The following is a 12,781-nucleotide window of genomic DNA, read 5'->3' on the forward strand; positions in this document are numbered from 1 at the left end:
TGACAGCATATAATTATTATATTTACATACAAAAGTGGTGTACTCAGCCCTAGAGGTATCCAATCTTGTGGATAATCACAGATCATTGGCCTCATTATTAAAATCTAATGGTATTGTTTTACAAAGTGAGTTTAAAAGAGCTTTCCCCTGTTTTGATGTTGTTGATGTAGCTATTATATGTTTACCATAAATAATAAAAACATCCACCAAATACTTATTAAAGCACTTTCCATCTACTTATCAAAGTACCTTTGATCTTCCCAACAATCATATGTGGTTTTTACTTCATCTTATTAACACAGAGAGGTTTAGTTACCGCAGAAGGTCACAAAGTAAAGTAATGGCAGAGTCAAGCCTGATTCCACTAAGACTGCACTCTATATATGAGTACACTAACTTATTTTTTGTAAGCCACCAGAAACTGGTTTATATTTTGGTATACAGAAAATAATTGCAAGTGAGCTGATGTTTTAAGACACGTAGTAACAATTTCAAATTACAAGTTAGAAGGGAGAAAGAGAACATTAAAAAAGGATTTTAAAAACTCTCATATGTATAGAAGTAATTTCTGTGGTCAGCAAATTCTTCTTATACACTGCATCAAAAATTACTGTATGTGGAAATCAACAGTTTTTCTTTTTTTGGTAAAGACCCAAAATTAGGTGAAATGTGAATATAGCACTTTTTTTGTAGAATTAAAATACATCAGTGCTTTTAGTATCTTGAATGAATGCTGTAAGTATGTACTACACTTTACAAGGGACTTTCCTTAGGATTAGTAAGTTTGATATATAAGATCTTTCCTCTTTACTTTTGTATCTTCCAAAAGTAACCACTATTTCTTAGCATACAAAGGCTGCATGATGCCTAAATATGCTAATTAGCTTTGTTTATTCATTCATTCATTTATTAAGAATATGGAGGCTGAAGGGAAGTCATATAATGAGATTTTAGTTTAAGTCACTTTCCTTGAGCAGTCCTTTTAGATTTTCTTCTTTCTTAGCATTGTTGCTTAAATAGTCACTTGGACAGTAAAATATTTAAATGTTTGGACATACAAGGTTTGATGTTTGTTTATGGTATATTAAAATTTATGCATTGATTTTTTTTCCTCCCTTTTCTTCTTTTGTCTGCAGTTCAGTGTTTAGGTGGAATATTAATATTAAAAGAAAGAAGTAACTTTTTATCCTCCAATATGAAACATTTTGAAGTAAAAAAAAAGAATTCATCACAGAGAGTACTATTATGTATCAATCTCTCTAAGTAAATGGTTGTCACAAAATATGAGTTCACAAATTGAAAACCTAGTATAAATATTTCACATAGTACAAAGAATTGCTAAAATTAGAAGTTATTCAAGCTTTAGGGCAGAAAGAAAAAAAAGCTCAGATAAAAACAATTTAAGTATAATGCTAAATCCAGTCTTACATGGGAGTTTTCTCACAATTCTCAGTTTTGTGAATTAAAGAGCTGTAGCCTCCAAATTATTCAGACCCACTATTTTGGTGCAAAATCAGAAAATTTCTCCTTTTGAAACGAAACTGGCTGGCACATATTTATTATGATTGAAGGCGTATTATAGCTAAATGTGATTGGAAAACGGTAAATTGGAATGGAATCCATCATAGTTACTTAGTTGCCAGGCACACAAAGGGGACAAGGGAAGAGATCTAGGTAAAAATATTAATCAAGTGCTTAAGCAATGTTGCAATTTAGAGTGTGTAAAGAGAAAGGCGGACTCAGAGCCTCCAGAGTCAGAAGGTCTTCAGACCAGGCTTGGGTTTTCTGCTTTTTAAATCCCTTACTTACATTCCATTATTTCTGAGGTCAGACCCAATCAGGGCATTCCTGTCATCAATCCCTTTATGAATAATTCGGCGGAGAGTAAATCTCATAGATTCTTCCCATGTCCTGTCTACAGTGGTCTTAACCTTAACTAATGGCAAAACACTAGGTAATTTAGCTAAGAGTACCACGTGGTAGGGGAGAAAACAAGGTGGAAGGTGAAGAATTCCATGTGCAAACAGTTGGTAGTACGGTATATAACGAAGTAACACGAAATCCTCTTAAAATAATGCAGTGAAATTTACCAGGAAAGGTACTGTTTAGTGTAACTTTCCAGGCTGATGGTCACCTACATATTAAATGAATTACAAATGTTGACAGAATCATTTTATGTATCAAGAACACTATGATACACCGTTAATTCTTTAAAAGTGCCCCCAAACAGCCAGCTGTGCAGGGAACAGAGGCAACTGAGGGTAAAGAGTTGAATGGGGGATCAGATGGAGTTAAAAGAAATCTGAAGGTTAATACATATTCTCTATACCTATTCACAAATCATCCACAACTTCGCATTTTCTGAGCATTAATGGCCTGTTTTCTCTAATCTCTTTCTTCACATCCTGGCAGGTTGCATCTGTTCCACTCTCTAGGAGGATGTCAAGTATTCTTCAAATCTGGTTTCAGCGGCATAGAACTTTTGGCATTTTGTTTTGCTTCGTCTTTTGAGGATAAACTCCCTCGTTCGTTCAGACTACAGTCTGTGTCTCGAAATTCCTAGGGACAAGAAAATTAGGTACTGTGAGTTCTGCCTTCTAAACAGAGCATTCTCTGTTCTGCGTGAAGTGTTGATATAAAGGCGGGATTTGCTTGGGCAAAGTAGGTCAAACACACTCCAACTCATGGATATTTACTGCCAGCTCTCGCAGCGAGAGTCCAGGTGAGTTGGTCGGTCAAGAGCAAGTATTTCAGACATTACAACACGTTGGCCATGTGGAGTCACAGAATGTTGGCAATATTTAAAGAAAACCGAAAAACAGGGAAAGTTACCCTGCTGTCACAATCCGGGGGTCGGTGTTTTGGTTTGTTTTCTTGGCATTCCCACCACGGCGACAAGTCATTTAAAAGGAGAGGTCGGACCTTTGAGGAATTTAAACCCAGAGACATTTAAGTTGTTTTGGTAGGGACAAAACAACTCAGCAGATTTCAGGAGTTATTAATTCTGGAATGTTAACCGTGGGCCCAAATCAGCTTTCGTCCCTTTTAGGAACATGACAATTTCGCGAGTGAAAGGCCCACCCTGGGCGACAGCCGCAGACGCCTTGAAGCGCTAAATCCCAAACAAACTCGAACCCCTGGGCGATGACTCCGCATTTAAAACTCTGCCCTCAGTCCGCGCGCGCCTGGGGCCGGAAGTGAGCCACGTGACCGGTCATACTCCGCGGCCACTCTTAATGAGGCAGCTGTCGCCGCCCCTTCCACATTTCCCAACTCTTCCAGCGGGACGGCGCAGAAACGCCTGACAGGAGGCGGTCCCAGCTAGCATTGGACTCGAGTATCACCAGAATTCACGCCTTTTCCAGGGATTTGCAGGCTCTTCATTCCAAAGGCGCTGCGGGAGACTTCCGCCTGGGTACCAACCACGTGATCACAGGAGATTGGGGGAGGCTGCGATCTGACTTCACTACTCCAGTCCCGGGACTCCGCCCGCCAACCTCCAGAGCGCGTGACGACGCGGCTCTCGCGGTGTCTCGCGCTCAGCCCCGCCCACCTCTGCCCCCGCCCTTTCCGTCCCTCCCTCCCCCTCCGCCCTGTCTCTCGGCGGCGGCGGCGGCGGTGGCGGCTCGCGCAGCTCGTTGGCTCGCTATATAAAGGGGAGAAGCGGGCGGACCGGACGGCTGGAGCTGCAGCCGGTGGCGGCAGCGGCGGCGCGGGGAGCGGAGACGTGGTGGTTTCCCTGCTTGGCACGGGGTGGGGAGCGGGCAACGCCCCCCGGACCCCCTAAGGGTCGTGGCTTTTTTTTTTTTTTTTAAGGGCGATTCTCGAGGTTTTTTAGCTCCGGGAGGACTGCCCCCCTCCTCCTCTCACCGCTCCCCTCTACTTCAGGATCCGATTTTGTTTCAAAAATTTTCCCCCAATCTTGCGGTGGCTTGGGTCACCCTCCGGTGTTTTTTTTTTCTGTTTTTTTTTGTTTTTCGTTTTTTGGTTTCGATTTCATCTTGTTTTCTCGGGGTTGCCCCCCTCTTATTTGTGTTGTGTGTGGAAATGGCGAACTCGGCAAATTCAAACACCGTGGTAAGGACGTGGTTCGGTGGCCGGCGGGGGCTTCGTTCAGGCGGCAGCAACGGCCGGACCGGGCGGGGGCGGGGACGGCGGCGACTCCCGGCCTCGACTCTTCTTAGCCGCCCGCGCGGCCGCCGCCGCCGCTTCCCGCCTCGGGCGGAGCGGGCCGGGGCGCCGGGCGCGGGGGGGGCGGGCATCGAGGGCTCAAGGCGGCGGGGAGGGCGGGGGCGCCGGCGGGGCCTGGGGCCGCCGCGGGGCGGTCGGGGCCGCGGAGGCCGTTGGGCCGTGGCGAACGCGCGGCCCCGGTTCCAGACCCCGGCCGCCGGGACGGAGGGAGGGGAGCCGCCGCTTGCTCCCGAAGTGGGTCCGGCCGCCCTGGCTGGAGGGCTCCCCGAGCAGCCTCAAAACAAAAACCGCCTGGGGAATTGGGCGAATCCCCAAAACCACCGTGATCCACTTTAATGCAGTGGAAGGCTCATGGCTACTTGGGGGTTACTTGGGGTGTTTCTGGCGATTGTGCTTAGGGAGCCTTCCCTGGGGCCATTTTATGTTTAAAAAAAGAGGACGAAGGTTGAAAAGCACTTATCTCGGTTCCTTCCGAATTGGTAAAATGGCGAAGGGGAAGCAAAACCCCCATCGTATCTTCAACTAGCAAAAGCACCAAAGCAAACAAAAAAAGCCTACAGTGGCCAAAGTGTCACCGCTTTGCCTTGAAATTTGCCTACTTCTTCCCGTTTGTCCCTTTTTGGTTACTTGCGATCACGTAGGTTTGCAAAAAGCAGTCACATAAATAACCTTTTCAGTCACCAACGCAATGTGATCACTAGTCCACCCCACTCTTATTTTTATTGTGACAATAAAACACGTTTTTGCCCGGTCCCAAATGCCGCAGACCAGCCCGCGGCCGCCCGACTCCGTACCGTTGGCGACTCGGGTCGATCCATCATGGCTGCGGCCGCTTACCCTGCTTTTCAGTCCCTGAGCCTTGTGGTCCTCCTCCCTTTGGCTGCCCTGTTTATATAGAGCCATTGCCGCTCTCTAATATAGACTCTGCCAGGATGGGAAGGTGCTTTTCAGGCCTACGTCACCGCCTCTCCATTTAAACACCAGATCCGGCTTTAAATAGTGAGAGCTGCTGAGAGCGGGGCTGGGAGGTGCGTGCTCCCTAGGCGAGAGGCAGGCGCGTGCAGAGCTCAGTTTATTTCTAGATCTTATACTGGAATTTCGCATCCAACCGAGGCTGCTTTCAGAGCCCCAAGTTTTTGTTTTGGTGCAGCATTTGGGATTTGCCGTCCTTGCTAGGGGGAAGTAGAATTGCTGTCCCTTTTTTTATACTTTATATTTATTTTTGTTTTTAAAGAGAATTTTAGTTCAAATGTGTGTTCTTGTATTAGAAAATGTGTGCATTATTGTCGGGAATTTAAAAAAATGCCTTCTATATTAACTGTTAGTCGCAGAGGACTTTTGATAGTATTTGTTCAAGTATTCAGGAAATAATGTTAGAAATATAGCTCCTAGTATTTCATTATGCTTTCCTATAATAAATATCAATGACACGAAGCTTTTCAAAGAAATTAATGCTTAAGTTTCAAGGTACGACCTTATGTCCACAGTACATTTATGTATAGAATTGTGAGGAATGAGAGGGCTTAGTGGATTTAAACAAAAATTAAAATTCTAAGTAGTGTTTTTATTGCATTGGGTATTAATATATGCAATATAGAAATTCAACTTTCAAATATTGCACCAATATAACATTTTTGAAAGGAATCTTCTAATTAAACATTAGATAATGCCACTGTGGTCCTTTAATTTACCAGTTTTTAAGTTTGGAAATACGTCCTCTTTTTTGAAAACCAGGGCAAACTTCCTGGTTTGTATTTCATAAAAGGCAAAAACTTCAGCTCAAATAAAGTTTAGCATTTTAAATAATAATTTGGAAATCGGTTATTTCAAAAAGTGTCTGTACCCACATACTTTTAAAAACATCAGCATTTTGAGGGCTTTTCAACTTAATTCCGCTAAATTATTCTTTAGGCGTATGGTTCACGAAGAAGACACATTTTCCTTCAATTATACTGCTTATGAATTCATTAAGTGGTCAAGTTGTGGATTAATTAAGGCACAGAAGCAAGATCTTAAAGCAAAGTTGATTCATCAAATTGGGAGTGTCAAAAGAAAGCCACATTTGTACCAGTAAATGTCTGGATCTCCAAGCAGGAGATTATTAGGAGTGACTGACTTCAGAAACATCAAAACATTTAGTTAGATGAAAAAACTGTATCATCAATTTAAGACTGATACTACCAGTTTAAAATTATGCTGCCTCTTTATAATGCCATTTATAAATACATTTTTGTAATTAAGTAGTTAAATCATTATGGATAAGATAATACCCATAGATACAGTTGCCTTATATATGGTAATAGAATATTAAAATAAGGAGACACTAAAAAAATAAATAAAAATAAGGAGCGCTGTAGAGATGCACATTTTATACTTGAAGTTCGCAGAGGCAGATGCGGCAATATAAAAAAGCAAGTTAATGGAGCAGCAAAGGGAGAATCCAGATGTGTGAATTGTTTTTCTGGTTATAATGAAAAGGAACAAGTAGTTATTAATGGCTGAGGTAAGTTGTACAAAGGAACTCATTTGTATTTTTGGCGAGGCGGGACACATTTCCTTAGAGGGTTCCCCTGTGATAGCAGTGTTGCTGATAGTGATGCTAATGAAACATTTGCTTCTATATTGGATTTGCTTATGAGAGCAAACCCTTGATTTTATTGGATAACCAGCAACTTGAACCTTAAGCAAGATACAGAACACAAATAATGACAAAGCCTTAAAAGAAGACTTGACTTTAACTCTGTATGGTAATGGATAGGATTTATACTGAGCAGCTCTAGTCTTATCACTCTGACATGCAAACTGCTTTTTGTCTAACATGTTAACAATAGGATGTGGGTTGGGCAAATTGTTTTCCAACTTTAGGTTTTTAAAAAATGCAGTAGTCCCCCCCCCAGTCTTTCCCCCCTCCCCGATCTGTGGTTTTGGTTACCCATGGTCAACCAAGGTCTGAAAATATTACATGGAAAATTCTAGAAATAAACAATTCATAAATTTGAAATCTGTTATTCTGCACTGCGGAGACATGAATCATTCCTTTGTCCAGTATCCATGCTGTATATGCTTCCCTCTCATTACGGACTGTGGCAGTATTGCAGTGCTTGTGTTCAAGTAGCACTCATTTTACTTAATAAGGGCCCCAAAGTGAAACAGTGCTACTGCCAATTGGATATGCCCAAACAGAAGCTAAAGGTACTTCCATTAAGTGAAAAGATGAGGGTATGACTTAATAAGGAACGAAAAAAAAATTGTAAAAATCAAATGCTGAGGTTGCTAAGATCTGTGGTAAGAACAAATCTATCCCGGAAATTGTGGAGAAGGGCAAAGAAATGTGTGCTAGTTTTGCTGTCACACTTCACACTGCAAAAGTTATGGTCACAGTGCATGAAAATTCTTAGTGAAGATGGAAAAGGTACTAAATTTGTCGGAATCTCCTTGGAAATTTTTCAAAAAATTTTGAGAGAAACCACATTTACTTATTACAGTATATTGTAGTTGTATTCTATTGTTAGTTATTAACCTCTTACTATGCCTAATTTATAAATTAAACTTTATCATGGGTATGTATGTATAGAAGAAAAACTAGTATATATAATGTTCAGTGCAATCCAGTTTCAGGCATCCACTGGGGGTCTTGGAACATACCCTCGCGGATAAGGGGGGGACTCCTGTACATTATACTTTTCAAAGTGTTTTCACATCTATTCTCATTTTATCCTTCTGGCAACCTTCAAGATGCCAGTTTCCCCCTCCACCTCCAAGTAATACCAATAATGATAGTAATGTCGAGGTTGTTCATAATTCTGTTCCATTGCATCAGCTGAGCAGTAGTAGTAGGAGAGAAATCCTGGGAAAGAGATCAGTGCCTTGTTCCTCTGGGATTCTGAGGCCTGTTGTTATGGGTATATGAACAGTTTAATGGGATAACTTAAAGGTACGGACTGGGTAACAAAAACAGAAATTAGGTGATTTTTAAAATTTGAATAGTTATTGGGTTCAGATTATATCCAGGCAAATAACAGTAGTACATAAAGTTCTCTAAAATCTAAGACTTAGTGACAAGGTGATGAGATATAATAGGGGTCAAACCAAGTAAGGAATAATGGGAACCAGACATAGCAACCAAGAAAGCTATTTTTGGATCACGTTAGGTGTTTTGACTACAACACCACAGGAAATGATAACTGGCAATTGTGTGAACTCTGTATCACAAGGCTCTTGTGTATATGAACTGCGTGAGATAGTGTTAAAACTTCTATTAAAATATGCAGTTATCAGGTAATTCACTCTAAAACAAAGGCAAATGATGTTCACTAGGATAGCCATATCTTTAAAATGATATCTTCTAAAATAAGTTTTAGATTGGTGGAAAAATTACTATTGTATAACATTGAATTTGTGAAAATGTGTTACACATTTTAATATGTGCAAAATATTTTTCAACGGTCTTTTTTTTTTTTCATTTAAAGCCTAAATTGTATCGATCTGTGATTGAAGATGTTATTAATGACGTGAGAGACATCTTTCTGGATGATGGAGTCGATGAACAAGTTCTGATGGAACTGAAAACTGTGAGTTTGTACCCCCCTCCCCCCCTTTAACATTATCTTCAGCCAGAGACTAATCCACAATTTTTCCGTAGGATGAACATTTGACTATTGCAGGAAGCAGTATAGTTAAGTGACGGGTGCTCGCATTAAATCCCAACTCTCATCCACTCTTCCTCTAACCTTAGGCAAACCACTTATATTTCAGATTCCTTATATGTGAGATGGGAATTAGGAGTAATTATGTTACAGGTTTGTTTTGAGGATTGAATGTAATAACCATATAAAGTGCTTAGCACGGTGCCTAGCAATAGCATTAGCTATTGTAACGGACAGTTAACATTCTACTTTTATGTTCTAATTGCTTGACATACTTATAAGGTGTTTTTTGTTTGTTTGTTTTTGTTTTTTTACTTTCTTATAGTCTTAATGTACCTGTATTCTAAAATGTGTTTGTGTTGTGGAGATTGAGTAAGTGCTTGATGAAAGAAGTTCATGTTCTTGACTCTGATACTTTAAATGGGCCAAATGTGGGTCTTATCATGTGTTTTACTTTGGGGACTGGTTTTTTGTCTCTTTAAGCAGAAATATTTAGATAGTTTTATATAACATTTGTGTTTTCCTGAAGTTTATGGTGACTCAGGAAATTGTGGAATATTTTTGCCTTATTGTTCAGGACAGTGTTTCTTAAAGTATGGTCCGTGGACACCTTGGGTTTCCCCACAGGACACCTTGGGTTTCCCCACAGGCTCTTTCAGGGGGTCCATGACCAACATGCCCAAGTTGACCACATGCCCAAGTTGAATAATCATAGTTTGTCACATTTTTAGTAGAAGTTGTGTTCGTGAAAAAAAGTGATTCAGTTGTCACCTCAAAGGCACAAGTGCTTTTCCTTGAGATAATTATTCCATATGCAGTAGAAGTGCTTTATGAATTCTTCCCATTTTGATGCACTGATTATTAGAAAGGTGTTTATTTAAGGGTCAAGGTGAGATCAGTGGTGATATTAAGAAATGCAATTGTTTGATATTCTATGAAAAAATGTGTTAACATTTGGATTACCTGCATTATGCACTGAACTCATATTTTCCAAGTGACTAATGCAGGATGTTGCAGAATCCCTTCAAAGTGAAAGATAAATTAATGGATTTTAATATAAGAGTATCTCAAGTTCATTGGTGTATGGTTTCAGATTCTGTATTTCAGCTAACTTTTAAGAAACCATCACTTAAAATGCTTTGTCCTTTTCTAACTACTTAGCTGTGGGAAGGCAGATTTTCTTCATATACTTAGACCAAAATGACAAATTGAGTGCAGAAGCAGATATGAGACATCAGCTCTTTTCCTTTAAGCCACTTTTTCACTAAATTTTATTAGGCACGTATGGTTATTTTCATTAAAAATGTTATTTATGTTAACATGTAATGGATGTATTATTTTTAAATAACTTAGCAAACATTAAAAAAAATCTTACAGTTTCATAAAAGCTCTTTGAGGTCCTCAGTAATTTTTGAAACTGATAAAGGATCAAGAGACCAAAGAGTTTTAAAACTGCTGGCTTAGAAATTGGGTATTGAGATGCTTTAGAGCTGTGTCCAAATAAGTTATCACAGTTAATAAATGCTAAGAAACATCTTGTGGTCTTATTTATCCATTCAGTAGAAGTGTGGAGGCCGTAATTTAGTAACTTACTATTTATAAGCAAATTTGTTGTGGTGATGAAATATGTCTTAGCGTGTTTTGGCGTTGTGGGTAACTTCTGTTGCGTTTTCAGTAAAAATCTACCCATATGAGAAAGGAAAACTATATATTTAAGTGAGATGAGATATTTATTTACCTTGCGAAAAATGTAATGGTTACTAAAACTGAAAAGTAGGGATCTAAAAATACGAGTGAAAGAGTGCCAACTCTGAGACATAAGTTGTAAGAAGAGCCACATAAACTGTTCAAACAGCATAAAGTATCTTGGGGAAATGGATAAGAAGAGAATAAGCTTCTTTTTCTTTTTCTTTTTTTTTGTGTTACGCGGAGTGAATATTTTACAATTTATATTATAATCTTATAATTGTCCTTGTTCTGCGACCTTATGTAGAAGCTACAACATTCGTAGGTGTAGAAAATCAGTCCCAAAGACTTTAGTTTACCATAGGTCAAACTGGTGGTTAGTCCAGGTTGCTTGTTACCTACTCTTGCTTTAGGGAATCGATTTTTAGTCTAGGGAATTGATTTTTTCCTACTGGTCCCATTAGAATCAAGGCATTCTCTCCAAAGAGAATGGAATAGCTGTCTTTGAGACCAAATAGCTCCACCTGTATTTTATTACATTTAAGTTTTTAAATATATATATATATAATATATAATATAAATAATACATTTATATGTTTTATAGGTGATAGGCTGATTTTTTTGTTTAATAGTTTTTAATGACAAAAATGGTGACTTTTCAACTTCGAATCCCTAGGTTCTACCACAGTGCTTGGCATATGTGGTTGGCATTCACTAAATATTTAATTTAACTGGTTAATAACAGATTTGACTGTAGAATCTCACTGAGCAAAGAAGTTTAATATTTTTGTTATTTTTAAATGGGGCATACTTTTTTATTCTGGGTTGTAACTGGATTAAAAATAAAACTGTTAAAACTAAAATGAGTTCATTATTTTAATTCTTTGCACTCAATTTCTTCAGGATCTCATTAGAATTTCCAGAACGTGCCCTAGTTTTAACATTTTGACAGCCAGCACTATAATAGAACTTTCTGTGGTGATGGAAATGTTCTATATTTGTGCTCTTTAGTATGGTAGCCATGTGTGGCTTGTAAGCACTTGAAATGTGGTTAGTGGAACTGAAGTGAATTTTCATTTAATTATAATTAATTTCAATTTCAATTGCCATGTGTGGCTAGTGGCTGTTACACTGGATCCCTCAGGTTTAGACGTTCTTGCTAATTAGAAATTAACATTAATTTCGTATTTTATACGAAATTTATAGAGGACTTTGTCATTAGCTCTAGCCCCTTCTTCCCCCCTTTTTGGCCATTTCACACTTATCTAAAGTTTCCATATGGCTGTGAAGGGTACAATGGTGAATTAGACTATGAATTAAGATGAGTAATGAGAGTAGATGTAGTTCGCGGTTTATCTGGATAATGCAGGAAGGGAGGTTATTAAAAAAAAAATTCAACCCAATTTTTGAGGTTATCTCTTGAAACACTAGGAGCCTACTTTAATGTGTGAATGAACTATGGGAGATAGGAAAGACATAAAACATAGTCTTGATTTTCAGAAAACCTATACTTCAATGTAAACTGTAATTTGGATTTGTGAGTGACGTGGGTGAGAATGACAGTCTACAAAATCCTCTTTAAAGTGAGTGATAAAATCATCCTGATTTCTAGAATGTCAGACCTACCCATATCCAAGCAGCAAGTACTATGGGAGCATAAAACATAGCCTTTCTTCTCAATGAAACAAAGTGAGAAGAATTTCTTCAATTGAAGACTAATCTGATACTCATTTTATCTGCCTCTAGGTCAGGTTTCTCACCCTTGGCACTAACTGACATTTTGGACCTGTTAATTTTTTGTTGTGCATGGGTGTCCTATTCATTGTAAGATGCTAGCAGCATAATTGGCCTGTGCCCACTAGATGCCAGTAACACCCCTCAGTTCTGGCCACCAAAAATATCTCTAGACATTGCCAATAGCCCTGGGGGGCAAAACCAACCAGGTTGAGAACCGCTATTCTAAATATACTCTAGTTATAAATACTTGGTCCATAAGTTAAATAATAATATATTATTCTACTTCATTTGCCCTTGGGGAAAGCTCTGTTCCCAGACATCATTTCTAGGGAGCCCAGAAATGCAGTTCTCTTACGTTTTATCCAGAAGCTAGATGTTTTATGAAATTAGAAGAATCCTTCAGAATTTTTAGCCCAGCATACTTCCAGGAAGCAATAAATCTTATCTCTAGGTCAAAAAACACTCAGAAGGAATGTGCTTTGCCAAGGTCATTTAGCAAGTAGTAGACATGAACCTAGGCC

At 39.3% G+C, this 12,781-nt stretch overlaps 1 protein-coding gene across 1 annotated transcript in view; it reads left to right on the top strand.

Moving 5' to 3' along the window:
- The first annotated feature begins 3,621 nt into the window (after positions 1–3,621).
- Positions 3,622–12,781, top strand: part of GTF2A1 (general transcription factor IIA subunit 1) — a 46,883-nt gene continuing 37,723 nt past the window's right edge. Inside the window, exons 1-2 of the mRNA XM_033109593.1 lie at positions 3,622–4,077; positions 8,661–8,762. Coding sequence (XP_032965484.1) covers positions 4,048–4,077; positions 8,661–8,762 — 132 coding nt within the window. The 5' untranslated portion in view covers positions 3,622–4,047. The remainder of the gene's footprint in view (positions 4,078–8,660; positions 8,763–12,781) is intronic.

This window comes from Rhinolophus ferrumequinum, chromosome 6 (assembly GCF_004115265.2).
Source record: "Rhinolophus ferrumequinum isolate MPI-CBG mRhiFer1 chromosome 6, mRhiFer1_v1.p, whole genome shotgun sequence".
Classification (NCBI taxonomy): domain Eukaryota; kingdom Metazoa; phylum Chordata; class Mammalia; order Chiroptera; family Rhinolophidae; genus Rhinolophus; species Rhinolophus ferrumequinum.